Source organism: Nilaparvata lugens, chromosome 1 (assembly GCF_014356525.2).
Source record: "Nilaparvata lugens isolate BPH chromosome 1, ASM1435652v1, whole genome shotgun sequence".
NCBI classification, from domain to species: domain Eukaryota; kingdom Metazoa; phylum Arthropoda; class Insecta; order Hemiptera; family Delphacidae; genus Nilaparvata; species Nilaparvata lugens.
Genome location: NC_052504.1, coordinates 40,451,466 through 40,478,582, shown reverse-complemented (window position 1 = coordinate 40,478,582; position 27,117 = coordinate 40,451,466). Strand labels below are relative to the sequence as shown.

Below are 27,117 nucleotides of genomic sequence, written 5' to 3'. Positions count from 1 at the left end.
TATCTTCGAAACGGTTTGAGATATCGATATGCGGTTTTCGCCATTCATTTTCTCTTGAAATTCCGTATCGAAATCATGTATCGCATGACCATCTTCCTATTTAAAAATATAAAGTTGCATTAAAAATGGCGGATACAATATGGCCGTCCAGATTTTCAGTCATAGTAAAGAAGTATTTCAATTTTAGTATCGTTTAGATCCTCAATGCTCCTTGTATTGTGAAAAACACCTAATTTTCAGCTTCAACCATCATCACCAACTACATTGTCTTCACATTGATATTTCGCACAATGACATAAGTTCATGAGATCATGTTCTATGAGAATCACCCGTTAGATGCACTTCATATCAGTATTTCCTAGTGAAGAGGCGCGCTTAAGGACACCTCAAGGATCAAAATTTCAAACACTTATAACTTTTGACACAATGCTCAGATTTCATCGTACTACACTTCATTCTTCTCGGCTCGCCAAGGCGGTCCAGAATCATGCATCATAAGTCTAATTCGGTCAAAAATGAAAATGTATTGTTGAGTATACTTAAGTCCATATTCCAATACACAAAAATTGCCAATTTCTATATTCAAAGCTGCATGTCTTGTGAAATACTTCTAATAAAATTTCCAAATCAAGTGAGGATGTTAAAATTGTCCCCCTCTACTCACTCCAATAAATTATACTTTTGATTCCAATACAATTCGAAAGTTACAGAAGATTTTAAAAATGGCGATTTCAGTTTTTGCATTTTTTTCGTGATTTTACTGTTGATCAAGAGCTTTTAAAACGAGTCTGATACATCATAGAAACTCACGATTGATTCCAAATTGTAGATAAATTCATCCTCTACGAGTTCAGCTACCTAAAATCCATCTTGGATCACTCTGGCATATCATAGAACTGCCAAAACTGGTAATATGAGAAAAATATCTACAATTTCCGGATTTTTTTCAACAATCAAATCTCACTTTACGAACATATTTTTTCATAAATCGTTTACAGCAGATGGAAGAAAAAATGCTATTGCACATTTCAAGATCAAGTAATGATTTTTATAATAAGGGGTTACAGAGATACATAGCTTTGAATATAGAAATCGGCCATTTCTTGTGTATTGATTTTTTTGTGTTGAATACACTCAACAATACATTTTTCATTTTTCGACCGAATTAGACCTATGATGCATGATTCTGGACCGCCTCGACGAGCCGAGAAGAATGAAGTGTAGTACGATGAAATCTGAGCATTGTGTCAAAAGTTATAAGTGTTTGAAATTTTGATCCTTGAGGTGTCCTTAAGCGCGCCTCTCCACTAGGAAATACTGATATGAAGTGCATCTAACGGGTGATTCTCATAGAACATGATCTCATGAACTTACGTCATTGTGCGAAATATCAATGTGAAGACAATGTAGTTGGTGATGATGGTTGAAGCTGAAAATTAGGTGTTTTTCACAATACAAGGAGCATTGTTGTCAGGTGTACCTGGAAATCTATTTGAGATAGAGCGCTCTCCCTGATCTCAGATTGTAGAGCACAAAAATACGCTCAGAGGGATTTTGAATTATACATCTATATAAATGACATCTGGATCATCAATGGATGAACTGAAGTTCTATAGCTTTTCATAGTGTAAGATTTATAGTGAAATGAAAATTAATGGATAGTCTCTGAGACTAGTTTTAATGACAATAAAAAAAAAAAAAATATATATATATATATATATATATATATATATATATGAATACAATCATTGCTTACACTATTTAATTTACTACAAGTATACAGCGGTCGTAAGCATGTCATATAGTTTATTACTGTTAGTTTAGAACAATCATCTATACAGAGTGGGTGAAAAGTCCGAGAACGGCTCATATTTTTTTCTCTCCTTTCTGCTTTGAATAGTATTGATTAATAATATGAGTATCTTCGAAACGGTTTGAGATATCGATATGCGGTTTTCGCCATTCATTTTCTCTTGAAATTCCGTATCGAAATCATGTATCGCATGACCATCTTCCTATTTAAAAATATAAAGTTGCATTAAAAATGGCGGATACAATATGGCCGTCCAGATTTTCAGTCATATTAAACCTCAAATTCTTGTGATCCAATCCAACGAAATTTTTTCATTTTCTAGAAAATATAATTTTCTCTACTTTTTCCTGAACGTGTTTCTTGCTTCATCGCCAGCTTTTGCTAGTATGCACTGTTCTTTAGCTTTCCACATTATTACGTTCCTTTATCAAATCATATGAACTCAAAAGTATACCTACATCCCCACTTCCAGAGACAATGTCATTTTTATATTATAAACATGAACATTTTTTATGTTTTTTCCATGAAAAAATTGATTGTCATTTTTCTAATGGATTTTTAAATTTTTACTTACTATTAGAATGTAAAATTGAGTTCTTGAATGATGTTTCAAAAGCATTTTAGCCATATTATATTATATAATAAATTATTCAAATCTGCTTTGATAATTTTCTTTTGAAGAAAATTTAATATCCTTAGAAAGGACTATTGAAATCAAATTAAGATAAAACGGAAAAAATCTTCACTAACTTGTAGGTCAATGAAAATTTCACTTTGTAATTTTTTCATATTAATTAGTATGTTATTTTAGTAAAGAAGTTCCTATTATTGATCAATTTCATTACTCTTATTATTCCTTTCTGTCCTTAATCCAGCAATATGAAATTTCTATTCTCGAAAAACTATTAAAGATCCCAAAATTCTGAAATTCACTACCATTTTATTCTAAATTCGTTTTTTTACCATTTTGCTTCTCTTACCAAAATAACATGCAATAACTCATACGATGGAAAAATTATAAAATGAAATATTCATTCACTGACGCCGTCGTACTCTCCATAATTCAAAAACTACAAATTATACAATTTTCATTTTCTCTTTATTTTGAGAATTGACCACTGAGACCCGGCCCGGCCAACACTCAACACTGTCCGCTTTGACCGATCGGTTGTGGATTCTCAACATCAAGAGAAACAAATTGTTAATAAATTGAGCTGCTACTTGGAAAGTAAACCTTTACCAAGCGTATAATATGGTCGCCCCATATAACAGTGTGTTCCAATCCTCCCAGAACTGACCGGTGAAACAGTATAGTCAGCCTCTTTCGTTAGCAATAATTATAAATTTTACTTCTTTTACAAACATGTTTCTGGTCTCATGATTTAATCAATAGTGCTTAATGTATCAGCAGAGCGTTGTATAAATAAGAATATTCAACCATGTTTCAATCTATTGTGGTACACATACGGTCCATAACTCAGCAAGTTTTTAATTATTGTTCAGATCCTCATGATTTTATCAATTTCACTAGACACATTTCTCGTATCTATTCACTCAATGCACATGCAACAAGGTTTTTCGTCAACTTTTATTTTTCATTATTTCGACATCTCTACTTATCTTGTGATTGTGGAAGATAGAAAAAGCATTTTAATAGGCGACATAAATTTCGACTTATTGAAAAATAATGTCATTACCGATCAATATGTCAATATCTGAATAGTCTGACAGTCAGTTTGTAATTCTATTAGAATTTTAATTTGTTACTTGAATCTCTCTTACCTTCTCCATCCATTGTTATACAATTTTAATAAACAAAAGTCTATTTAATTTTTTTTCTTGTTACACAAACGTTTTCTGGGAATTCTTTTTTATATCAATCAAGTGATTAATGTACAGTTTTGTATGTTAGCAGCATTTTTATTATATAACTTGTAAATAAAATGTGTTCAATCCAATTTGGATTTCGTGTTTGGTATTATGTGAATAAATTTTATATTTTCCTTGTATCTAGGAGTGTGTTAATTTATCCCAATTACAAATTATATCAGTTGCGTAGCATCCATCGGTAGGGCCTATAGACTAAACTACTTGGATACTATGTTGTTATTGCTGCTCGTTTTTGGAGTTCACAGTTGAGTTTATCTATTGCATTAGTGTTTTAGTGATGCAGGAAGTCATCCTTGAGCCTAGTCAACACGTTGGCCCAGCCTGGTATGCTTGGCCGCGTTGGTTTTGCCATCCACACTGCAATGTGGCCAGTGCCTCATCAAGGCCAGCGGTAGAGAGCGCTATCCATGATAGAAATTGAATATATTAACTAAAATGAACACAATAAAAATTAATGCAATAACAATATTAGACCTATAGTAAGTAACTCAATTGCACAGAAAAACAACATAGCAAAAGATAAAACAGGAGAAAACAAGCATTGGTTGACAAAGAGTGTGGATGGGTGGTATGCCAGCACTGGCCTTCGCTGGACAAAAGTCGGAGCGATGGCCAACGAAGGGCGATGATAGCCAGCACTGGCAAACCACCAATCCACTTCATTTGTACGCATTAGGCCAGCCACCAACGTTACGTTTTGCCATGTATTTTCGACTGACAGGCGAACAGACTTCTGTAACCGCTGACCAGCAAGTGCACACAAACTAGCCCAGTGCACATTGCCTTACAGACGAATAGCACTAACTTTCCGGCTTTACACTGTTCAGGCGAAAATATCTGGAGGGTTACATGACAAATACACAAAACTGTAATTTTGTGACATATGCGCACAACTTTCACTAAAGGACATAAAATACCATTCAGGTAGCAGGGCAAACCGGAAGTAAAGACAATTCTCAGTTCATCAGTCGACTTTTGACATTTCGTTTTTTCATATTTAGATAAGATCATTTGAATAACCTGAATTTACAAAGTAATTTTTGAATAGACTCATTTGACTATTGCCATGAACTACATCAATTGGTTATTATAAAAATACGTGCCATGTAAATGGTGATCATTCATTGAAGCAAAAATGTGTAAATTAAGCATCCCAAAAATCTCTTTTTCAACTGTTCCTACTTGCATACAAATTAGTCTTAGAATTAAGTTATGTATACGAATTAGAATTACAAAACTGATTAAAATTGTTTATTACAGGATCTGCAGCCTAATAAAATTTGCTAATGTAAAATTAAATTTGAGATTTCTTGAATAAAACTGGTTGAATGTTTTTGTTACTCTGTAGACTAATCTGTATTATGGGTTTTCAACTACTGAAATAGATTCAATAAATTATCAGCCGGTATAATTCTGTACTTCTGGACAATTCACTGTCGTGTAACTTTGTTCAATAATATCGAAAGTTGATATAAATAGAGGTCGCTTACTCAACAATAGAATTAGTTGCTCAATTATTCATTCTACGACTCGGGTAAGCATCATCCTCAGCGAATATCACTACTGGAATATCAGGGATGATATTCTACAAAAAAACGATTCGCGTACATGTCCTTGGTCCCCCACTCCTGCGACGACCCATTCTATTGCTTTAAAAGTGTGCACAAACGTTACATGTACGTGCACAAATGAAGCACAAACGATTAAGCCGAAAATTGGAGTGTTTTGTCTTTTTGGGTGGATAGCATTTCCCCAGCCCTCATTACTTGTAATTCGTATTGATGACTGCACAAACGGCGAAAGTACGTGCACAATCGAAATCGTTACTGCTATGCTCAAACTTGAAAAGTGGGGGGACTCCTGTTTCCCCAGCCCCCCAAATCGGATTTTTGAATAATTTGTTTAGTTTGCCTGCAGAAACGCAGAGTGGTCGTCACAAACGATGTGTAATGCTCAAATCGCCATTAGGCTAGGTGGGGGGGGGGCCAAGGACATGTACGTAAACAATTCGATCTGTGGTCGATAAATTAGAAATTTTAGAAAGTCGTAATTTTACACAAATTGGCAAGGCTGTTATTTGTTCGGGAGAGGGCCAAGTAAGCAAAGAAACAATATTATGTGGGTAGCACACATCAAACATAGAATTATAGGCCCACCCATTTCCTTGGCACAAATCATAATGTTAGTTTCAGAAAACAAACAACATTCCAATGTAACAAGATAATTATATCATTTTCAATCTTGTGTGCGGGTTTCATTACTAGGCGAATGCTTACAGAGATTATCACATATTGTTGGAGTTTTGAAAGCTTCTAAACTATGAGTATTTAATTCAATACCGGTTTGAAATTGATGTCACATTTTACAACATCACTCCTTTGATTTAGATATATCAACTTTTGTTCCTGAGGAAAGTATCTTGCAATAATAAAAAGTAACTACAATATTCGATAGAAGACGCTTATAAAGAGTCATTATCCGGAAATTAATGTCAATGATTTTTCGAAGCCATTGTACATTCTAGAGTGCTGCGGCACTGTGAGACCAGTAATTTGGGGTCTTTTGAACAAAGCCGACATCGCGCCAGTTGTATCCGCCTTGTTGGAGAGTTGTTACAGGCATTTCCATGAGACGTTTCTGTGCCGAGGACCCAGACATTTTAGGATGTGTTGTGGAAAAATGAAAATGGGTCGTACTTGAACACTAAAGACTCATCTCCAGTGACAATATTTTCTAAAAAGCCTTGGTCCTCATTACACTGCGTTGCTAGAGCATTTTGATCTTTGACGCGTCACAAGATCCGAGTCTTTCTCGGAGACAACTGGTGCGAAGTCGGCTTTGTTCTAAGGACCCCAAATTACTAGTCTTCCACTGCCGCAGCAGTCGAATGTACAATTGCGTCAGAAAAAATCATTTACATTACTTAGAGCATGTATATAGCAAATTATAAATCTTCTAGTAAACAATAAAAAAAATAAATAAATTACTATTCTAAAGAGTGATAATGGAATTGATAATATCTACAATTCAAGTCAAATGAATTTATTTACAAAGTTTGTTTAGTTTTATTTACCGCCGGGAATTCGCAGTCTGTTCTCATCTCCGTTTGTTTTGCTACCGAGTGAACACATCAGTGTTTCTAAAACTCGAGTTATCTCTGTAAGAAGCACAACATATTAGTTGGTTAGAAACAAATGCTATTTTTATTATCAACACATTAGAAAACATCACAAATGAATATATTATCGCGTTTAATCGTGGATATTATATTATTATACTTGTTCAATACTGTAAACTATCTTATTAATGAATCAGCAAAATGAAGTTCAAGTCGGGTTTCTACAGTTATTTATGAATAAACTATAAGTAGCTGGCATTGTGAGAGTGTATCAACATACAAATACAGTAATAAATTCTGCAAATTACCATTCAAAAGAATAAGAGGTAAGAATAATAAAAAGGCGTGCTGCAATTCTTAATGGATTGACAACACTGTTAGTATTGGGCACACTGTTATGATAAAGCTGACCTTGTGGACAGAGCATGAGAGTAAAACATACCATTCAAGAAATTACCATAAACATCGTTACCATCGTTTTCATCTCTAGCATGACGCAAAGTATAAAATATTCAAGATAATTGCTTGAGTGGAGTTGTGAAATTGAATCAATTATTTTACATGCGAGTAACAATGATATGTTGCAGAGAACTTGGTAAGGGATCATTAAAATTGATACAGCATTGATGAGCATTTATTTTTCATATAACTTGCCAACATTTTATAAATAGAATAATATTAGTTCAACATCCAATAGAACAGTTCAATTTTATGATCGAATAAATTATAACTACTGAAGTCTTCTTTTCTAAGCCATTGACAGCGGATTATTTTTCCACGCACTAGAAAAAAATAACGATTTTTGTCAATAATGTTGATGCATAAACTTCATTTTTTGCCAGTAAATATAATAAAAATTATATAAAATCAATTAATGACTCAAAACAATAGAATTAGTTCTTTTGATAAATAACACCCCACTAAAGTCAATTATTGAATAGCAGGTAAGAAAAAAGGCCACTCAAGCAGCTGCCTACAATACTAATGTTAATCTCATCTTACACTGAATGGAAATAGAATTGCCGTTATTCTTCAGGCCTATATCAACTATTAACAAAGACCCATGAAAAATGTATTTGAATTTGAAGTAAGTACTTAGATGTCTTTTGAAGTTATCAAATTACGATCAGATCAAGTAATTCAATGAAGAGACACTTTAAAATGAATTTGTTCAGCTGAGCAGAGACAATGGGCCATATGAATAAAGTTGAGCATTTGCTTATACTTCTAAAATATGGAGCATTTGCTCCATTTTCTATGAATAAACGTGAGCAAAACCTTTTGATCATGCTCATCAAAAAAATAGTTTGATTCATAATTATGGTAAAATAATTTAATACGTGATAGTAGAGGTAAAAATAAGAAAAAAAGTTCCTGTAAACATATATCCATAAACGCTTCATTAGCGAGCTATACAGAGTGAAAGATTTCGCCCGGAATTCAGTTCCTCTGGTGACATACACCGATGCTGAATTGTTTGGGGACTTGTTTTTGAAAAACTTATGCTGGATTCATATGGAAAAATATCTGAAAAATTGAATAAAACTAGTCTGAAAGCTGTAGTTTGAGAAGTTTTTGAGAAAAAAGTTGAAATATGCAAAAAATCTAAGTAGAAAAACACAGACTTCTACGTTTAATGCCCAATAACTTTCTTTAATGACCAGTAAACAAATAATTTTTCGCAATAAAAATTGTAGAGAATTCAATTCTGAAAAGAATTATGTAAGCTGTGTAAACTAAATTTAAATAAAAGTTGGATAAAATGTATTCTTATGTAGTACATTATACCACAAAAATTTGCTGTTTTATGAAGAGAGAACTAATAACTCATAAGTTGTAGCTGATTGCAGATAAAATATTCGGTTTTTTATGAAAAGTTTTTTTTATATGAAAGTAGCATATCTAAATGACATTAAACTTATACCAAAAGACTAGTAGATTATGCCATTAAGCCTGGGAGGAAGCTCGAACAGAAGTAGATGATCTCCTATGATTCCTGCCCAAATGTTTACTGAAAACTGATGTTGTGGAAGATTAGGATTGATGGCATGAGGATTCTCAGCTGCCCAAATATGTTGGTTGTGGACATTAACGATAGCTGTTCTTGTAAAGTGTGCCTCGTCGGTAAATGAAACGGTTGTTAAAAAGTTTGGGTAAACAAGTTTTACTAAAAACCATCGGCAAATACCAGCACGGGGAATACAGTCTCGTGGCAATAGAGTATGAACTTTCTGGAGGTGGTATGGATGTAATTGTTGCTCTTCTAGTATCCTCCAAATAAAAGATTGATTGACATTAAACTGCACTGACAATTCTCTCGTGTTCTTCTCGGGATGTTCATAAATTTCATTAAGAACTTGTTCTTCTAACTCAACAGTCTTAGTAGATCGGGGTCTGCCTGCATAAATGTGCTCTTTGGATATCAAAGAATCTGTTTCAGACAGACGTTGATGAATAGTGACAAAAAACCTTGAACTTGGACATACTCGGTTAGGAAAGTTCTCTTGATACAAACGTCTTGCTTCAGTACTATTACAGTAGTGTCCCATTCCATACATTAAATGCATGTCAGCTAATTCGGAGTATGAATAATGTCTAAAATTACCTGCCATTTTTTAAAAAGTTAACACTTAACACAAGAGCAAAGTGAAATAGTTTAAATAACTGGTTAATAGATTAAACAAAAAACACAGCGCGGCTACACTAGGCCTAACTTACAATTTGTTTTTTGTTCAACAGTGAGCTAAAATATTTCTGAAAATAATTTTCAGCTGATAATTTCTTTTAAATATTTTTTCATTCAAAACAAAATAAATCAGCTGTTTTGGAACAGCTGTTCTTAAAATCAATGTTCTATTTGCAATCAGCTACAACCTATGAGTTATTAGTTCTCTCCTCATAAAACAGCAAATTTTGTGGTGTAATGTACTACATAAGAATACATTTTATCCAACTTTTATTCAAATTTAGTTTACACAGCTTACATCATTTTTTTCAGAATTGAATTCTCTACAATTTTTATCGCAAAAAATTATTTGTTTACTGGTCATTAAAGAAAGTTATTGGGCATCAAACGTAGAAGTCTGTGTTTTTCTACTTAGATTTTTTGCATATTTCAACTTTTTTCTCAAAAACTTCTCAAACTACAGCTTTCAGACTAGTTTTATTCAATTTTTCAGATATTTTTCCATATGAATCCAGCATAAGTTTTTCAAAAACAAGTCCCCAAACAATTCAGCATCGGTGTATGTCACCAGAGGAACTGAATTCCGGGCGAAATCTTTCACTCTGTATAGCTCGCTAATGAAGCGTTTATGGATATATGTTTATGGGAACTTTTTTCTTATTTTTACCTCTACTATCACGTATTAAATTATTTTACCATAATTATGAATCACTCTGTATATCACCATTATCAATACAAAAGAATAAATAATACAAAAGATAGCTTGCTATCTGGTATAAAGATAGCCATCACAAAATAGGAAATAGTTATTTAAGAAGATGAGAGTGTAGACGATTATAAGAAGGCTATTGATATTATAAGATTATGCTGAAGATTATTATAGAGATGACATTTTTTCACGCTATTATTTCAAAATTCTAAACTCAACTAACCTAAAACTCAATTCATAAATAGAAAACAGAGCAGACGACGCAAACACAAGCGGTGTCTCCTACTTGCATATTAATTTAGCGCTTACGTGAGCTATAAAAACAAAGTAAGGCCACAAAGGCGAATCAGCTGATGAAAAATCATTAAAATACGTAAGCATTTGCTCCAGAGTTCAGGAGCATAAGATAAGAGTATAAGGTAAAGCTTATTCATATAAAAATGAGCAAATGCTTATGCTTCTATAATGCTCATGAGCATATGCTTTGGTTTTATTCATATGGCCCAATAGCTGTGCAAAAACATTGGTTCTAATGGGAATGTTTACAGATGGCTTTTTTCAAGTTGATTTCTACATTTTGATGCATGTTTGATGCTTAGTGAGATCGGACTCCCCAAGTGTTGTTCTAGCACAAGTACGTCAATGTCTGTACACTTTCCCAGAATCATTTCACTGCTCAGCTCAATTAAAATTTATTGAAAAATAGGTCGTTGGAGATAGGAAACATGGTTTGGGTAGGGATTGGCCAAGCAGCAGTATCATCTCTAATCGCACAGATTAGATAAGCGCCGTGCTCACGGCTATCCCGTTGAAAGGATGGCTAGCTTGAGGCTTGATGGGTTAAAAACCTACCTACAACTGTAGGTCATCATCATCTTAATCATCCCACCCAATCCAATAAGGCTCCTTTAAGCTTCATCCTCAGCAAGGAAAAATTACTTTCTTTGTAGTAATAATGTTTGCGATACAATATAGTTGTCAAACCACTTTTCTATAGGCTAAATAAGTAGTTGAGGTGACTAAATTTTTTATTCAATAAGAGAAAACAGCTTATGAATTTGAGTTAAGCAGTAGCGAGAGACAACGTGGAAAACTTAATTTATTCTTGTTGTGGAGTTGAACAAGGTGCAACTAAGTCGATTAAGGAATATATTATGAATCTCCATAAAAGAAAAATGAACTGGTACTGGTTCTTACTTTAAGCTGTCGTTATGTGTCTTATACTCGAGAATGGTGCTTGGTGGGAAATTGAGCACTCTCCTCAATGTATCCCGTATTCGCGCCGTTGTCGCTTGGTCCGAAGCCGTCTTATTCCATACCGAGATTATATCTTCCTGCAATTAAATTAAAAGTTCATCATTTTATTTTTCACATTTAATGATAAATAGATCATTCTTATGATCGGCAAAGGAGAAACAGGCTCAGCCCAAAAGTGTTCCTTTCCCAAATTTTTATAGAAATAGTTTCAAAAATTAGTTTGTTTTTATGAATTACGGTATAAGCATTCTCTATATTAAAATAGTATTGGATGGAAATAAATAATATGCATCAATTTTACTATATTTATTATACGAATAGTCCAACTTTGACACATTAAAACATTGAGCTCTTGTGTTTGGTATAGTAGTAAGTTCATCAGGAGAAGAGCTCTGGCTGCTGCTATTTGAAAACCACAATCACAAATATATTTTTGAAGCCATGAAATTCTATGTGACTTGAAAAAAACATTTACCTTTCTGGGTTCAAATCATCTTAAAAATTCAAGTATACAAGTTTGTCATAAAGCATACTAACTACTGTTCTTTTCTCTTAACTGATGAAATGATTCAACTAACCTGAAACCTAATAGACACAACGGCTCCACAAATTTCCTGTCCGACCATGAACTGTTCACCTAACATTGCTAAAACTAGATTTTCCCAGCATCTGGAAGCAAGTCCTTTCCGTAGCCTGACGATCCACTTTCCTCCTTTTTTATTAGCTTCATCCTAAATTAAACGAGAAAATTTGAAATGTTAGATGTTTACAATAGTTTATCAACAATAAACAAATACTGATTCTTGACAAAATCACAGAGTTGAGACTGATTATATCAAAATAATGGATTACAGAAAGTATTATAAAATTTATAATAGAACGTACAAAGACTAAGAACAGGTTGATTTATTGTTTTACAACCCAACAACAAGACACTTTGTGATCGAATGAACGTGAAATAAATTTTGAAATACGATAAAACAATTGTAAAGTATTGTTATTACATAGACATAGACAAAGATTTGTTCTAGGAGTTGGGCATAGCAACAAACTAGCGTTTTGAAACCAGCACTACTCTCTTGTTTCTGATTCAAGTGCTTAGAACAGAAACTCGACTTAGTTTTTGATGCATTTTGTCCGCTATAAACACCAAAATTCGAAGCCACTATCAGAGGCAGGGACTGTCATAAAAGTTAAAAGTATTTTAGTGAGTTCATAAGGTGAGCATTGGAAATGTTGCATTTTGTATTTAAATGCTCCCCAGCGACACATCAGGAAAATACGAAAACCAAGAAGTTGGTAATGAATAAATTTTTTCATTCAGAATTATTTACTTCTAGATTAAAAGGATAATGTAGAAAATAGTTCACAAATGAAATAGGAATGTAATCGGGTACTTGCAGTACAGCCAACATCCTTATGATGTATATCCATATCTTAACAGCCTTATTCAACTTATTTCCTGTTTTCCCTGACGAAGTTGAACTTTTAAATTATTTATAGAACATATCTGCTCATAGATTCTACACAAATGCAGTTATTACAGTCATTTACTATTATCACAGTGAAACTTTTGTCAAGAAACAAGCTTTTCATGGTTATAAGTTGAAAGAATAGCAGAACTGAAACTACTAACACCTAGTATTACAGTTTCCGAAAGGTGCCAATTTATTTTCGATTTTGAAAATAATTATGTTAATTCGGTCATAAATGGAAAAATATGCAGTATGGTGGCGCCATCTTAACACCTTTATAACGCTTACTTAGATGTTAATAATTATTATTAAACGAAAATCCTAATTAAATGTTGTAAATCATCCTGAAGACTTCTGCTACTGCAAATATTGACAACAGGGTTAACAGCTGGTTAGAAACTCTATTTGAGCTACTATCCAAAAATTATTTGCCAGCCCGGGAATCGAACCCGGTGCATGTTACAAAATTATTAACAATTTCATAAATGTAAGTTATATAGCTAATTACTTATATAGTCAGCAATCCTCATTCCATTATTGTTGATGTAGCATAGTAGTTGTAGTGGAAGGTAACATTGTATTTAGTAGTCAGTTTCAAGCTAGCGGACATAGCGAACGAAGCTCTATCGCGAGATATAAAATTATTGTAATATGTGGTTAACGAATAAATTCATTTTTTAAAAAGACTATTTGATTAATCGCAATCCTAACTTGTATAAAGCTATGCTATGATGGTGAAATGTTTACCTCCCACATTGGCTTGATGCCAACTTTAAAAAGGTGGAAATCACTATGACTCTGAAGCTCAGAAGGTCTAACAAGGTGACTGTAGATGGCCCAGAATTGTTCAACAGAGCCAAACCTTCCTATCAACTTCAGATGTTGGTCGTAGCTCTGAACAACAGTTTGCTTTCCCGGAGGCCGACAACTATACCATAACCAATAATTGTACTGCAGTTTATGGTCACCATGAGGGATTATCACAGGTGTCTGGAAAATAAAATCATCCAAAATTGAAAAACAAGAACTAGAGAGTACAATATGATTAGTCATAAATTGATCAAGAAGATTAGTAATGAATTGATTAAGATTATTAGCTGAATGGATGAAGTTCAACATTCCAAAAATACAGGGTTTGATCCCAAGTATGATCAAACGTTTTTTAGCTAGATCACAACCGTTTTTTCGAATAAACATCGTGGTCGTGCTTTTTTTTTATTTCTGAGATAAGAAAAGGTTGATGCACCGGCTGCGCCTGTCGAACGGGTAACCACTTGAGGAGCTGATTCCTAAGTCATCGGTCAATTTTAGGAATTTTAAAAGTATTTAAATTGGAACTCAGGCGATTTACCGTAACTATCTAAGATTTCCTAAAAATACTATTTTTCCTCTGTTACTCCTGCGATAAGGTTGTTTGGAATGAGTGAGGAGGTCGCCGAGTCTCTGGGCTCTGGAGAGGCGGAGACCTCTTACATTATTAAAATGAATCCTGATGTTACTGACTTTACATACAATACAAACGGACTCTATACGATACATTACAATGACATTCAATTAATTGAAATGAGATTACTCGGACAAAATAAAAAAGGATGATAAATTTAACAATGAAACAATATGTGACTTGACAATATAATAGAATATGACTTTTTCATTTGATAAGATGGCGCAGTTTGGACAGTAATGTCCACGACAATGGCATTTCTCCTAGAGTGAGATCCACGTTATAATGGCTGTATTTGAATGACAATCGTGTTGCTATCCTTTTCTATTATTTGACAAAGCAGATAGCGCTATCCTTTACTAGCTTTGCAATGTTGTCAGTTTGCCAGAAATCTATTATTTTTACTTTTGACAGTGACTGTACAGATGTAAACAATCTTCAGATCATCCGCCATGTTTTATTTTTAAAAAACTTGAGTAGACACAAAGCCGCATAATTGATTTAAAAAAATTATTTTTGAATTTGTTCAGATATTACAATATGAGAAACATGAATTATACCTAAAATTATATTTTATGAGTTGAAAACTTTGAAAATACTGGACTTGGCCTTCAGTTATCGGTACCAGTATAAATTTAATATTGAAAGGTTATTTCAGAATTATTGAAACTGAAATCCATTTCTGTTTTTTCAAAAAATTACTCATTTTTGAAAAATTGTAACTCAGCACTCAATGGAGTTGGAGAGCTCAAATTATTTCATTTCATTCGAAATAGTATTATCAAAGAAAAAGGCTAAATTGATTTTTTCGCCACACTGCACAGAAAGCAGCTGTTTACCAGTCCCTACGTAGATCTGAAAGACCTTGTTTGCAGACGACGTCAGAAACGGGTTTCTTTTCCGGGCTAGGCCAGAAAGTTGTCTCTTTCCAGCCGCTCATGGAAGTGTTAATAAGTCATCCGCTAGATCGGGCGAGTGGCCACTTTCATCATCAGCTGAAGTAGCCATGATTTCAGTTCCAGTTTCGAATCAAACTAATTCACTTCGCAACCAGTTTTATTCAATTATTTATTGTTGATTAGTGCATTCCGAATTTTCAAAAATGCTTGAAGATGACTGTGGTATTCCAAGTGAAATTTTAAAAGAATCTGAAATCCTGACTGCAAATCTTCTACCACTAAAAACAAGAGATAGGTACGATAGCGTAACGAGTATTCTTTATTTTGTATTCTTTATTTATTTTGTCAGCAATACCTGCAGTGTGGCGAAAAATATCGTTCGCACCACGGGCAAAAATGTTTTTCCAGCTCTCAATCTTTTCTAGTCCTCGGCCTACGGCCTCGGACTTGAAAACCGATTTCGAGCTGGAAAAATCTCATTTTCTGCTCTAGGTGCGAAATATACTATTTCGTCCGATGGATCGATTCGGCAAAAATCTCAAAGAACTGAGAAAGGAGCCGAACATCTGTGGAGCAAAAGCTCCAGAGCTATGTCTACTTTTTGTATCAAGGATGTCCAATACTCCAGAATTATTTTACAAAAAAATTAGCGTGTTCAGAGTTTTTTCCATCAAAAAGTACCTGGTGACTGGATTAACAGGACTATTATAGTCCGTGAAAATTTACTTCAGACTTGGAGGAATATGCAGCGCAGAGAAATAAATAAATGTTTATTTCCCAAAAAACTAAAACTACTACACGAATTACAGAAAATATTAGATAAATTACAATTACATACAATAGTTAGTTACAATAAAATTTTCTTATAATGAGTCCTTTACATGCTTAGTGTTTTCTGTGTGGAAATTGACCTATAGTCCACTATGGCGTACCATGTTATACAGTAGGTTTTGTTTGTTTTCTTTTTTGTGCGGATTATTAATTAGTTAGAGTTTAGTAAGTCATTAGGTGGTTAGTTGTTGTTTGAAATAAGGTTTTCTATGTTCTGTCTTCCTTTGCTCATCAACCAATTGTGAACTATTGTTTTGAACTTTCTAGGATGATTAATCTGTTTAAAGTTTGCAGGAATTCGATTATATAATTTTGGTGCTAAATGATTGAAATTTCTCTGGTATAGTGCCTTCCTTGCAACATTGGTAATGAGAATATTCCTGTATCTGTGTTGTGATTGTGGTTTCTGGTTTGAATTGGGTTCTTGTGTAATCTGCATAGTATCTCCTTGGAGTAAAGCTGTCTTGGATCCATCACGTCAAACTCATTGAATAGTTGGTCTGATGAATAGCGTGGATGCTTCTGGTTGATGACCCTCATGATCAGCCTCTGTACCCTGAGGAGCGGTTCGATGTGCAAGAAGCTTGTACCTCCCCATCCTACAATCCCATACAGGATGAGGGACTGTGCTAGAGAGAAGTAGATAACTCTTAAGTTATACCCATTGTTATTGTATAGTAGCTGATACAGCACTTAGAATAGTATATAAGCTCTAGTAATTAAGATTCTTTGTCTCATTTCTGTATTTTGGGCAGTCACTATGCCGGTTTGTTTCTTGAATAAATCTTTTAAAAAGGATGTCACGTGTTCCGTTTACTTAACTGGCGCCCGAACAAACGGGACCGCAGACGTTTCGGTAAAGTTCAATTAACTTTTTTTTCGCGACCAACTGTCTCGAATCCAAAACGCGAGTGTAACTCCTCATCTGCGGCCTACCCTCATCACTCTGGAACCAAGTGCACAGCCTTCCATCCTGGCAGAGAGAAACAACACCTGGCGGCCCCTAACCAACAGAGAACCAAGCGACACGGATTCATCCACGGACGAGGACCAGGACGATCCAAGTACGCTCTCCAAACCAGTTGTGAGTACCAAACAAAAGAACTTCATCAAACCCTCAAAACTGCATCCAGTCTTATCTTCAACTTCAGATATTTCAAAAATGGCAACAATCACTAAACCTATTCCACATGAACTCTTGAGATATATACCTCATTACGATGGTACTTCTCACAAGTTACATCAATTCATATCTACTTGCAAAGACCTTTCTATCAGCTACTGTGCTGATAACATTCAAGAAAAAGAAGCTAATCACTGGATTCTTTTCAAAGCTGCTATGTGCAAACTTGAAGGACCAGCCGAAGCAGTAGCATTCAACAACAGTTGTTCTTCAATAAAAGACTTGATAAAATCACTAAAACAAAATTTTGCTGATAACAGATCTGTACCTGAACTCATTGCTGAGTTGACTGTGATGAAATCCTATCAAAGGGAACATCCTATTGAATTTTTGAACAGACTTAATGAAAAACGTACAAATGTAATTACTAAGTATAAGCTAGATGGTGTTACAGGTTTACTATTAGAAAATTTGATTTGTCAAGCTGAAAAATTATTTTAATTCAATCACCACTCAATTCACTTCAATAGAGCTAACTCAACAACATTCTTTCTTATTCAACACATTGACTCTCATAAAAAATAAAATAGACGATATTATGGTGAGCTTAGAATTTTGTCGACTAAACATAATCCATTCAAGTATTCTGTCTAGAAACGAATTGTCTTTATTAATTCATTCGGCTAAATTGTCTCTCATTTCTGATGAACCCGAAATTTTGTGGCAGCTAGGGTCTGCACATTGTCATGTGAAAGATGATTTCATTACTTATTTTATACAATTGCCTTTGTATTCTCATGCCTATGAGACATTTTTTCTCCTATCTTACCCAGTCGTAAAAGGAAATGAGTTGCGAACAATTGTTGAACATCCGTCCTTCATAATTCGAAAAGATAACTCATTGTTTACAGGAGATTGTTTACTAATAAGAAATAATTATTATTGTAAGAATATGTCTAGAATAGTTAATAAGTGTATAAGTCAACTTTTAGACGATAAGGACCTTCATGATTGTGAATCTTTGGTTATAAGTGAGGCTCAACCTTTTATAAGATACGTTCAAGTCATAAATAAATATTTAATGTTCAATATTACTACTTGCACTATAAGTAAACAAAATCAAAACATTACAATTTATCCAAGGAAGACTCAATTACTGAACCTTGAAGAATCAGAAAAGCTGTTTAATTTTTTAGAATTATACGTTTATTGGGAAAGCATTGTATCCTTACCCTCAGAACAACCTGCGAGAACACTATATACAAATCTATCTTTCGACTTGATCCATAAAGCTAATCTAAATATAGAACCACTAGAAATTATAGAGGATTTTACAGCTGAAAGCAATTACCTACTTCATTATATTCTTTTCCCAATTGGAATTTTTGTGCTGTTGATAATAATTGCAATTATTTATTACAAATGTAAAATCTCATTAAAATTTTGTAATCGAAATATTCCTGATAAGAAACAAATAGCTTGTAACTTAGGCGGACCGTACCTCCCAACCGAAACTCCTACTTGAAAAATTGTTCTCACACTTTTGTATTGGTATGTATTGATAACTTAGTTGAGTATTATTTTATATTGTTTTTAACCAGTTTTTGTATTTTGGGTCTTATCAGTTTTTGGTCGCTGAGGACAGCTCCAAACTTGGGGAGGGAGAAGTTATACCCATTGTTATTGTATAGTAGCTGATACAGCACTTAGAATAGTATATAAGCTCTAGTAATTAAGATTCTTTGTCTCATTTCTGTATTTTGGGCAGTCACTATGCCGGTTTGTTTCTTGAATAAATCTTTTTAAAAAGGATGTCACGTGTTCCGTTTACTTAACTTTAGACATCCCTTGTCGACCAGTGTCTTCAGGATCCTGAATCTGTAGATGGTCTTCCTCAGTCTCTCGCATAATTCATTGAGATGATGATCCCAGCGCAGAGTCATTGTAACTCCCAGGTATTTGTGACTGTTTCTTGTGAACTGTGTATGAATAGAATAGAATTGAATATGAAGTGTTATTCCGTTGATTCTTGATTATTATCTCATTTCCTGTTGAGTCGCCTAAAAGGTCAGAAAGAAGGTTTTCTAATAGTTTAATGTTAGCAGATTTTCATTCAACCAGTGAGACACCCTCTGAAGTCCAGTCTCAGCTTCTCTCTAGGTCATCTCCCAGGTCGGTTCAGAGAACAGTAGGACAGTGTCATCTGCAAAGGTGGTGATTGATCCATTAATTTCCATGTTGCATAATGGATTTATGTAGAGCAGAAATAGAATTGGTCATAGTACTGTTTACTGTTCCTTGTGGCACTCCATACTTCACAGTCAGCTTGTTGCTTGTACATCCATTGACTCTGACACATTGTGTTCGGTTTGATAGGTAGCTCTTGAACAGATTCCATGCGACTCATCTTATTCCATAGTTATCTAGCCTTGAAAGAAGAATGGCATGTGACACCGTATCAAAAGCTTGAAGAATATTGCTAATGGTTTCTCTTCAGTGTTTATTTTATCGGCAATCTGAGTGGTAACATACACATAGTGGATAGCATCATTTGTACTGCGACTAGAACTAAAACCATATTAGTTTGGCGATAGAAGATTATTTTTTCAAGAAAGCTGATCAGTCTTGTTTTGATACACTTTTCAAAAAATTTCGATAATGTACTGAGTAATGATATGGGTCTGTAGCAATTCATCTTTCTTATCTCCTGTTTTGAAGATTGGACAAATGACACTGTGGAAAAACACCTTCCTCAAAAATTCTGTTTGCAATATGTGTTAAAAGCTTGACAAGTATAGTATTATTCTGTTTGAAAAAATCTGGCTTTAAATTATCGAGTCCAGGTGCACTATTAGCTTTAAGACTATTTATGATTTTTATCATTTCGTCCTCACTGACAGGTGCAAAGAATAGTGACCGGCAGACTCTCTGATCAGCTGCCGCATGCTCATCTGCGCCATTACAATCGCCATTTAGAATGTCCTGGGCCAGTTTTGATCCAATAATAATAAAAATTCATTGAAATAATTTTCCATATCCTTATTCATCTCCCAATTTCAATTCTCTCCCAAGTTGATTTGGTGAATTTGTGTTCTTGACAGTTGCACTTCAGTTATTTCTCTTTTAACTTCCATGTTTGCTTAGAGTTGCTGGAAGTTTCAAATCGCATTAAAAAGTATTGTTTCTTTGCATTTTCTATTACAGTTGTTAGTAGATTTCTGTACCTTCTATAATACGCTCTAAGCTGTAGATTCGCTGTATTATTCTTGCTTTGTCTGTGTAATTTATCTCTCTTCCTTATTGATGCAATTAATCCATTTGTAATACAAACTTAATTTTCCTTTTTATGTGCGATACTCTATTAATAACTTAAAATTCTTCTGTGTATTTCTTCAGTACTTCTATCATCCTCTTCAAAGCATTCTCAGCGCATTCCTGCAGATATACTGAATGCCAGGTCTCATTTGTTAGTGCTAATGAAAGTTTATTATATTCAATACTTTCATAGTAGGGTTTTCTTCTGTTGTGATTGTGTTCCATCGCATCATATTCATTCCCAGAATAGTTATAAAATGATTTGTGATAGAATTCGGGAAAACTATTGGTATTATATATTTTTTAGTTTATCAGAATATGATTTATACATGAAGCGCTATTATTTCCAATACGAGTTGCCTGCTTTATACAATTTAGGAATCCATATTCACTGAGTAGATTATCGTAGTATTCTAGTTGCCTGTGCTGATTTGGTTCTTTTGTGTTGATGTTCAAATCTCCTAGAACGATGTGAAAATACTTTCCATTATCATCCAAAATCTGCCTCAGATCAATGAGAAATTTGGTGAAGTCCAAGTATGATATAACGCTGTTATAACAAAAACCCAATTTTCAAATGACTTCGAAAAGTCTTCAATGTCTAATAAATCCAAATCAGCCATTGTTATTTTTGTGTTTGTAATTATTTGTTTGCCAATTGTAGATATCCTTGTCCTCAACTGATTGTATGTTTTGAGTTAATGACAGGATGAGATCTTGCTCTCCAACTGTTAAATATCTGAATGAGTTGGTATGCCTACTACTATGTGCTGAATACTATTGTAAATCTTGATTGGTTTAGTATTTTTCCTCACTAGGATAACATCTCTAAGTTGAACAATTGTTTCTCTTCATGCATGCTGTATCATTAACAAAAGGCTTCGAACAAGAAAAAAACTTTTTGACAGCAGCTTCTAACATAAAATAAACAACCAACAAAATTAAATAAACATATAAAATATTACAAATTATAAAGATCCAAAATAATAAAGAGAAACGAAGAAATAAGAAACAAAGAAGAAGCATAAAACAAGAAGCAACGAAGAAGTACAAAATCGTTTCTTTGAAGCCTTTCGTTAATGACACAAGAATGTATGACGAGCATGTGTGTACACACAAGTTCAACACACTTATTCCGTCGTTAGTGGCCACACATATGCTTGAATCAAAATTTGAAGGATTAAAATTCTTAAGGAAGGATTAAAAAAATGTCACTGGACCATGTTTGGGATTATTTTAGAAAATGTAAATTTTAGATTGAAAATTTGTGATTTTGATTTAATTTACTTGATACTCACTTGCAGCTCAGCATTGTGCAAGTCCTTATTTCCAGATTCATCTCCACTATCATCATTTTTAAGCCTAAAAAATAAATAAATAAAGTTAGCAAAAATTAGGAGAATTGCAGTACCGGTATTTTAATGTGAATGAAAGAAAAAATCGCAGTGTTACATAGCTTACGTAGTACATAGCTTACGTAGTACATAATATACAAACAATTATTAATGTGAAGTTACTCAAACCTTATACCATTGGAGATTATATGTTGAGTCATGTGTAAAATAATTATTTACGAATAAAACGTGTTGTTAGGCCTATACCATTTTAGTTACAATTTATTGAATAATTTTTATCTACTGTTTAACACTGATTTAATCCAGTGTGAAATCTTGAAAATCTTAGATTATCCTGGCAACGCATATATTTATAGTCAAGCTGATTTAACTAAAGTTTTATTCACTTACTATTTGTTTTATTACTTACTTAGGTCTATTAGATCTATGATAGCCAAAATAATTATATCAATGAGAAGTCTTGGCAAGTATGACAATGATAATTATAGGCCTATCATTGATATAATATGATAAGTACTACCAAAATAAAAGATTATTAAATTTAAAAATGTGTTTTTACTTATTTTTTAAAGTAGCCTAAGCTGCGAAGCGTTAATGGTTATCAAGTAGATAAAAAAATAGAATGTGTAGCCTACGGTATAGTTTCTATAAAGATCCTAAAATAATTTATTTTTTAAACGTTTTCTTATTCTTTGAAAATTAACAATATTCAGTTTCAGATACAAGCCTTTTCAACCAAGTTGCCATGCCATGCCTATATCCATGACACAATGACTAAAGAAGTAGCATTTAGCAGGTACTTAAGGGCACGGAAGCTTCTCAATCAGGAGTGGACCAAGCAGTTAAGAGGAAAAATGCTGATGCTATACTTGACTCTCAGAACCCATGTAAATCGGCCTGGAAGCTTATTAACAAGTGCAGAGCGTCTACACAGCCTCAATGTGATTTCAGTCCAGATGTTATGAACAGTCACTATCTGAACTCCGTGGAGGCCATTCTTCAACAGATTCCAGTGACTCAGCCAAATGGTGTTGGAAATGTAGAAGCGCAACCCGCTGTCTTTTCTGTATGGAGGAGAGTCTCGAAGAATGATGTATTGAAAATAGTGACTGCTTTTAAAAATTCACCTTCTCAGGACATCTATGGATTTACTGTGGCTTTCTTGAAATCAGTGGTTGATGAGATGGCACCTCATCTTGCCAGTGTCTTTAGTCAGTGTCTTAAACTGGGCTACTTTCCGAATTGTTTGAAGTTGGGTAAAACTGTACCTATATACAAAAAGGGAGATGAGAAGGACAAGAATAACTTCCGACCAATTACTGTTACCCCCTTACTCGGAAAAATCTTAGAGGTTGCCATGAAGGATCAGCTAATGGACCATCTTGAGAGGAATAGTTTGCTGTCTGATAGACAACATGGCTTTAGAAAGTCCAAGTCCACACAAACCGCCCTGCTGGCCCTGATCAACGAAGTCATTGATGCATTCGAGAGTGGAGATTCTGTGGCAGTGAGGCTGTGTGACCTATCACGTGCTTTTGACTGTGTGTCTCATGAGCTTCTCCTTGGAAAGTTGAGTCAGTATGGTATAACGGACATTGTTGCTGACACTTTCAAGTCCTATCTTTCTGACAGAAGGCAGATAGTGAATGTTCGGGGTGCATCATCTGGCGAACTGCATGTACGGCATGGGGTACCGCAGGGCTCTGTCCTGGGGCCAGTCCTGTTCATCCTGCATATGAACGATTTGAGAGTCGGCGGAAGTGAGCTGCTGTTTGCGGATGACACAACCCTTGTTGGGAGAGGATCCTCGCCTGCAGCTGCCACCCTTGAGTTGGAGAAGTCCTTTGCTGGTGCAGAACGCTGGTTTCAGGAGAACAAGCTGTTGCTCAACGTCGGCAAGACACAGAATATCATGTGCACTCTGAGAAACCACTTCAATCATTCAGAACCGGTGAAGCTTCTGGGATTTAACATCGATCCAAAGTTAACATGGAGTGCTCATGTGGATGCTGTATGCAGAAGACTGTCTCGTGTGATCTACCTGTTGAGAAGACTGAGGTGCTTGCTGACTGAGGAACATTTGATTATGGCCTATTATTCACTGTTCCATAGTCACATTATATATGGAATACTGCTGTGGGGACACTCTTCACACTGTGAGAGTATTCTTATGCTGCAGAAGAAGGCAGTTCGGATATTATCATCCAGTGGTCATCTGGAGCACTGTAGGCCACTCTTCGCCAGACTTGGGATTCTCTTTTAACTTCCATGTTTGCTTAGAGTTGCTGGAAGTTTCAAATCGCATTAAAAAGTATTGTTTCTTTGCATTTTCTATTACAGTTGTTAGTAGATTTCTGTACCTTCTATAATACGCTCTAAGCTGTAGATTCGCTGTATTATTCTTGCTTTGTCTGTGTAATTTATCTCTCTTCCTTATTGATGCAATTAATCCATTTGTAATACAAGACTTAATTTTCCTTTTTATGTGCGATACTCTATTAATAACTTAAAATTCTTCTGTGTATTTCTTCAGTACTTCTATCATCCTCTTCAAAGCATTCTCAGCGCATTCCTGCAGATATACTGAATGCCAGGTCTCATTTGTTAGTGCTAATGAAAGTTTATTATATTCAATACTTTCATAGTAGGGTTTTCTTCTGTTGTGATTGTGTTCCATCGCATCATATTCAATTCCCAGAATAGTTATAAAATGATTTGTGATAGAATTCGGGAAAACTATTGGTATTATATATTTTTTAGTTTATCAGAATATGATCTATACATGAAGCGCTATTATTTCCAATACGAGTTGCCTGCTTTATACAATTTAGGAATCCATATTCACTGAGTAGATTATCGTAGTATTCTAGTTGCCTGTGCTGATTTGGTTCTTTTGTGTTGATGTTCAAATCTCCTAGAACGATGTGAAAATACTTTCCATTATCATCCAAAATCTGCCTCAGATCAATGAGAAATTTGGTGAAGTCCAAGTATGATATAACGCTGTTATAACAAAAGCCCAATTTTCAAATGACTTCGAAAAGTCTTCAATGTCTAATAAATCCAAATCAGCCATTGTTATTTTTGTGTTTGTAATTATTTGTTTGCCAATTGTAGATATCCTTGTCCTCAACTGATTGTATGTTTTGAGTTAATGACAGGATGAGATCTTGCTCTCCAACTGTTAAATATCTGAATGAGTTGGTATGCCTACTACTATGTGCTGAATACTATTGTAAATCTTGATTGGTTTATTATTTTTCCTCACTAGGATAACATCTCTAAGTTGAACAATTGTTTCTCTTCATGCATGTTGTGTCATTAACAAAAGGCTTCGAACAAGAAAAAAACTTTTTGACAGCAGCTTCTAACATAAAATAAACAACCAACAAAATTAAATAAACATATAAAATATTACAAATTATAAAGATCCAAAATAATAAAGAGAAACGGAGAAATAAGAAACAAAGAAGAAGCATAAAACAAGAAGCAACGAAGAAGTACAAAATCGTTTCTTTGAAGCCTTTCGTTAATGACACAAGAATGTATGACGAGCATGTGTGTACACACAAGTTCAACACACTTATTCCGTCGTTAGTGCTTGAATCAAAATTTGAAGGATTAAAATTCTTAAGGAAGGATTAAAAAAATGTCACTGGACCATGTTTGGGATTATTTTAGAAAATGTAAATTTTAGATTGAAAATTTGTGATTTTGGTTTAATTTACTTGATACTCACTTGCAGCTCAGCATTGTGCAAGTCCTTATTTCCAGATTCATCTCCACTATCATCATTTTTAAGCCTAAAAAATAAATAAATAAAGTTAGCAAAAATTAGGAGAATTGCAGTACCGGTATTTTAATGTGAATGAAAGAAAAAATCGCAGTGTTACATAGCTTACGTAGTACATAATATACAAACAATTATTAATGTGAAGTTACTCAAACCTTATACCATTGGAGATTATATGTTGAGTCATGTGTAAAATAATTATTTACGAATAAAACGTGTTGTTAGGCCTATACCATTTAAGTTACAATTTATTGAATAATTTTTATCTACTGTTTAACACTGATTTAATCCAGTGTGAAATCTTGAAAATCTTAGATTATCCTGGCAACGCATATATTTATAGTCAAGCTGATTTAACTAAAGTTTTAAATAAAGTTTTATTCACTTACTATTTGTTTTATTACTTACTTAGGTCTATTAGATCTATGATAGCCAAAATAATTATATCAATGAGAAGTCTTGGCAAGTATGACAATGATAATTATAGGCCTATCATTAATATAATATGATAAGTACTACCAAAATAAAAGATTATTAAATTTAAAAATGTGTTTTTACTTATTTTTTAAAGTAAGCTGCGAAGCGTTAATGGTTATCAAGTAGATAAAAAAATAGAATGTGTAGCCTACGGTATAGTTTCTATAAAGATCCTAAAATAATTTATTTTTTACACGTTTTCTTATTCATTGAAAATTAACAATATTCAGTTTCAGATACAAGCCTTTTCAACCAAGTTGCCATGCCATGCCTATATCCATGACACAATGACACATAATGCATATTACAAGTCTACATAAAACTTAGAATGACTAACAACAAAAGTGAAATTATGTAGATTAATAATAAAATTAATTATTTAAATTATTGTAACTTCTTTATTCAAGGAATTTGTCATTTTGAGGTTAGACAGCAAATGTTTAGACATGATTATTAAAGATAATAACAATAATGTCTAGAATGTATCAATGCCAATGAACTTGTTTATTAGGTATTGTAAGATAAATAATTTTACTTACGCGTCAAATTTATTACTCATAGCGATTTTTTAGTACAGACAGATAAAGAAGCTTATCAATAAATTCTACGGAATGCTATATTAACAACTTTTAAAAATTACAATAATAAAATAGCAAATAATCATTAACAGTTGAATCTGATTAAAAATAAAATTATAATACAGTTCTTTTTATAAATTTCAAAAGATGAAAAACATGGAATCCAATATTTTAGAAACACACTTTCATCAGATTCTTCAGCAATTCAGCACTGTTTTCGTGTTCTCTTTCTACATGTGTTTGTGTATTCTTTTGTGATCGTGGATTTTAAACAAGGACACCAACCATACCAATGCAAGTTAAAAGTTGATGGCTACTCAGAATTTAAAACTAAAATAGATAGATTTATTAGCA

The 27,117-nt window shown here is 33.8% G+C and overlaps 2 protein-coding genes across 9 annotated transcripts; both read right to left on the bottom strand.

The window, feature by feature from the left end:
• Positions 1-2,076: 2,076 nt before the first annotated feature.
• On the bottom strand, positions 2,077-27,018 carry LOC111059932 (eukaryotic translation initiation factor 4E type 2). 8 transcript variants are annotated; one of them, XM_039433942.1, is made up of 7 exons: positions 26,725-27,018; positions 21,859-21,922; positions 13,696-13,938; positions 12,052-12,204; positions 11,414-11,550; positions 6,777-6,860; positions 2,077-4,133 (listed from the first exon to the last, which is right to left on the bottom strand). In XM_039433942.1, exons 1-6 carry the CDS (start codon positions 26,742-26,744, stop codon positions 6,818-6,820), a joined length of 660 nt encoding a protein of 219 aa, XP_039289876.1. In that variant the 5' UTR covers positions 26,745-27,018; the 3' UTR covers positions 2,077-4,133; positions 6,777-6,817. The 8 variants fall into 8 exon arrangements, with proteins under 8 accessions (XP_039289876.1, XP_039289847.1, XP_039289855.1 ...); XM_039433913.1 differs by lacking the exon at positions 21,859-21,922 and adding an exon at positions 25,655-25,718 and having other exon boundaries at positions 26,725-27,005; XM_039433921.1 differs by lacking the exon at positions 21,859-21,922 and adding an exon at positions 25,655-25,718 and having other exon boundaries at positions 2,077-4,104; positions 26,725-27,005.
• On the bottom strand, positions 16,389-20,439 carry LOC120352629. The gene is made up of 2 exons (XM_039433968.1): positions 19,082-20,439; positions 16,389-16,771 (listed from the first exon to the last, which is right to left on the bottom strand). The coding sequence occupies exons 1-2, from the start codon at positions 19,186-19,188 to the stop codon at positions 16,441-16,443; spliced, it is 438 nt and encodes a 145-aa protein (XP_039289902.1). The 5' UTR covers positions 19,189-20,439; the 3' UTR covers positions 16,389-16,440.
• Positions 27,019-27,117: the final 99 nt, after the last annotated feature.

Excerpts from the sequence above, each read along its gene's own strand:
- LOC111059932 (XM_039433942.1), bottom strand. The coding sequence starts at position 26,744 with ATGAGTAATAAATTTGACGC. Across the intron at positions 12,205-13,695 it reads GCATCAAGCCAATGTGGGAG|GATGAAGCTAATAAAAAAGG; the intron begins GTAAACATTTCA and ends CGTTTAATTTAG. Across the intron at positions 11,551-12,051 it reads TTGTGTCTATTAGGTTTCAG|GAAGATATAATCTCGGTATG; the intron begins GTTAGTTGAATC and ends ATTTAATTGCAG.
- LOC120352629 (XM_039433968.1), bottom strand. The coding sequence starts at position 19,188 with ATGACTCTGCGCTGGGATCATCATCTCAATGAATTATGCGAGAGACTG. Across the intron at positions 16,772-19,081 it reads GTCGACAAGGGATGTCTAAA|AGTTATCTACTTCTCTCTAG; the intron begins GTTAAGTAAACG and ends GTATAACTTAAG.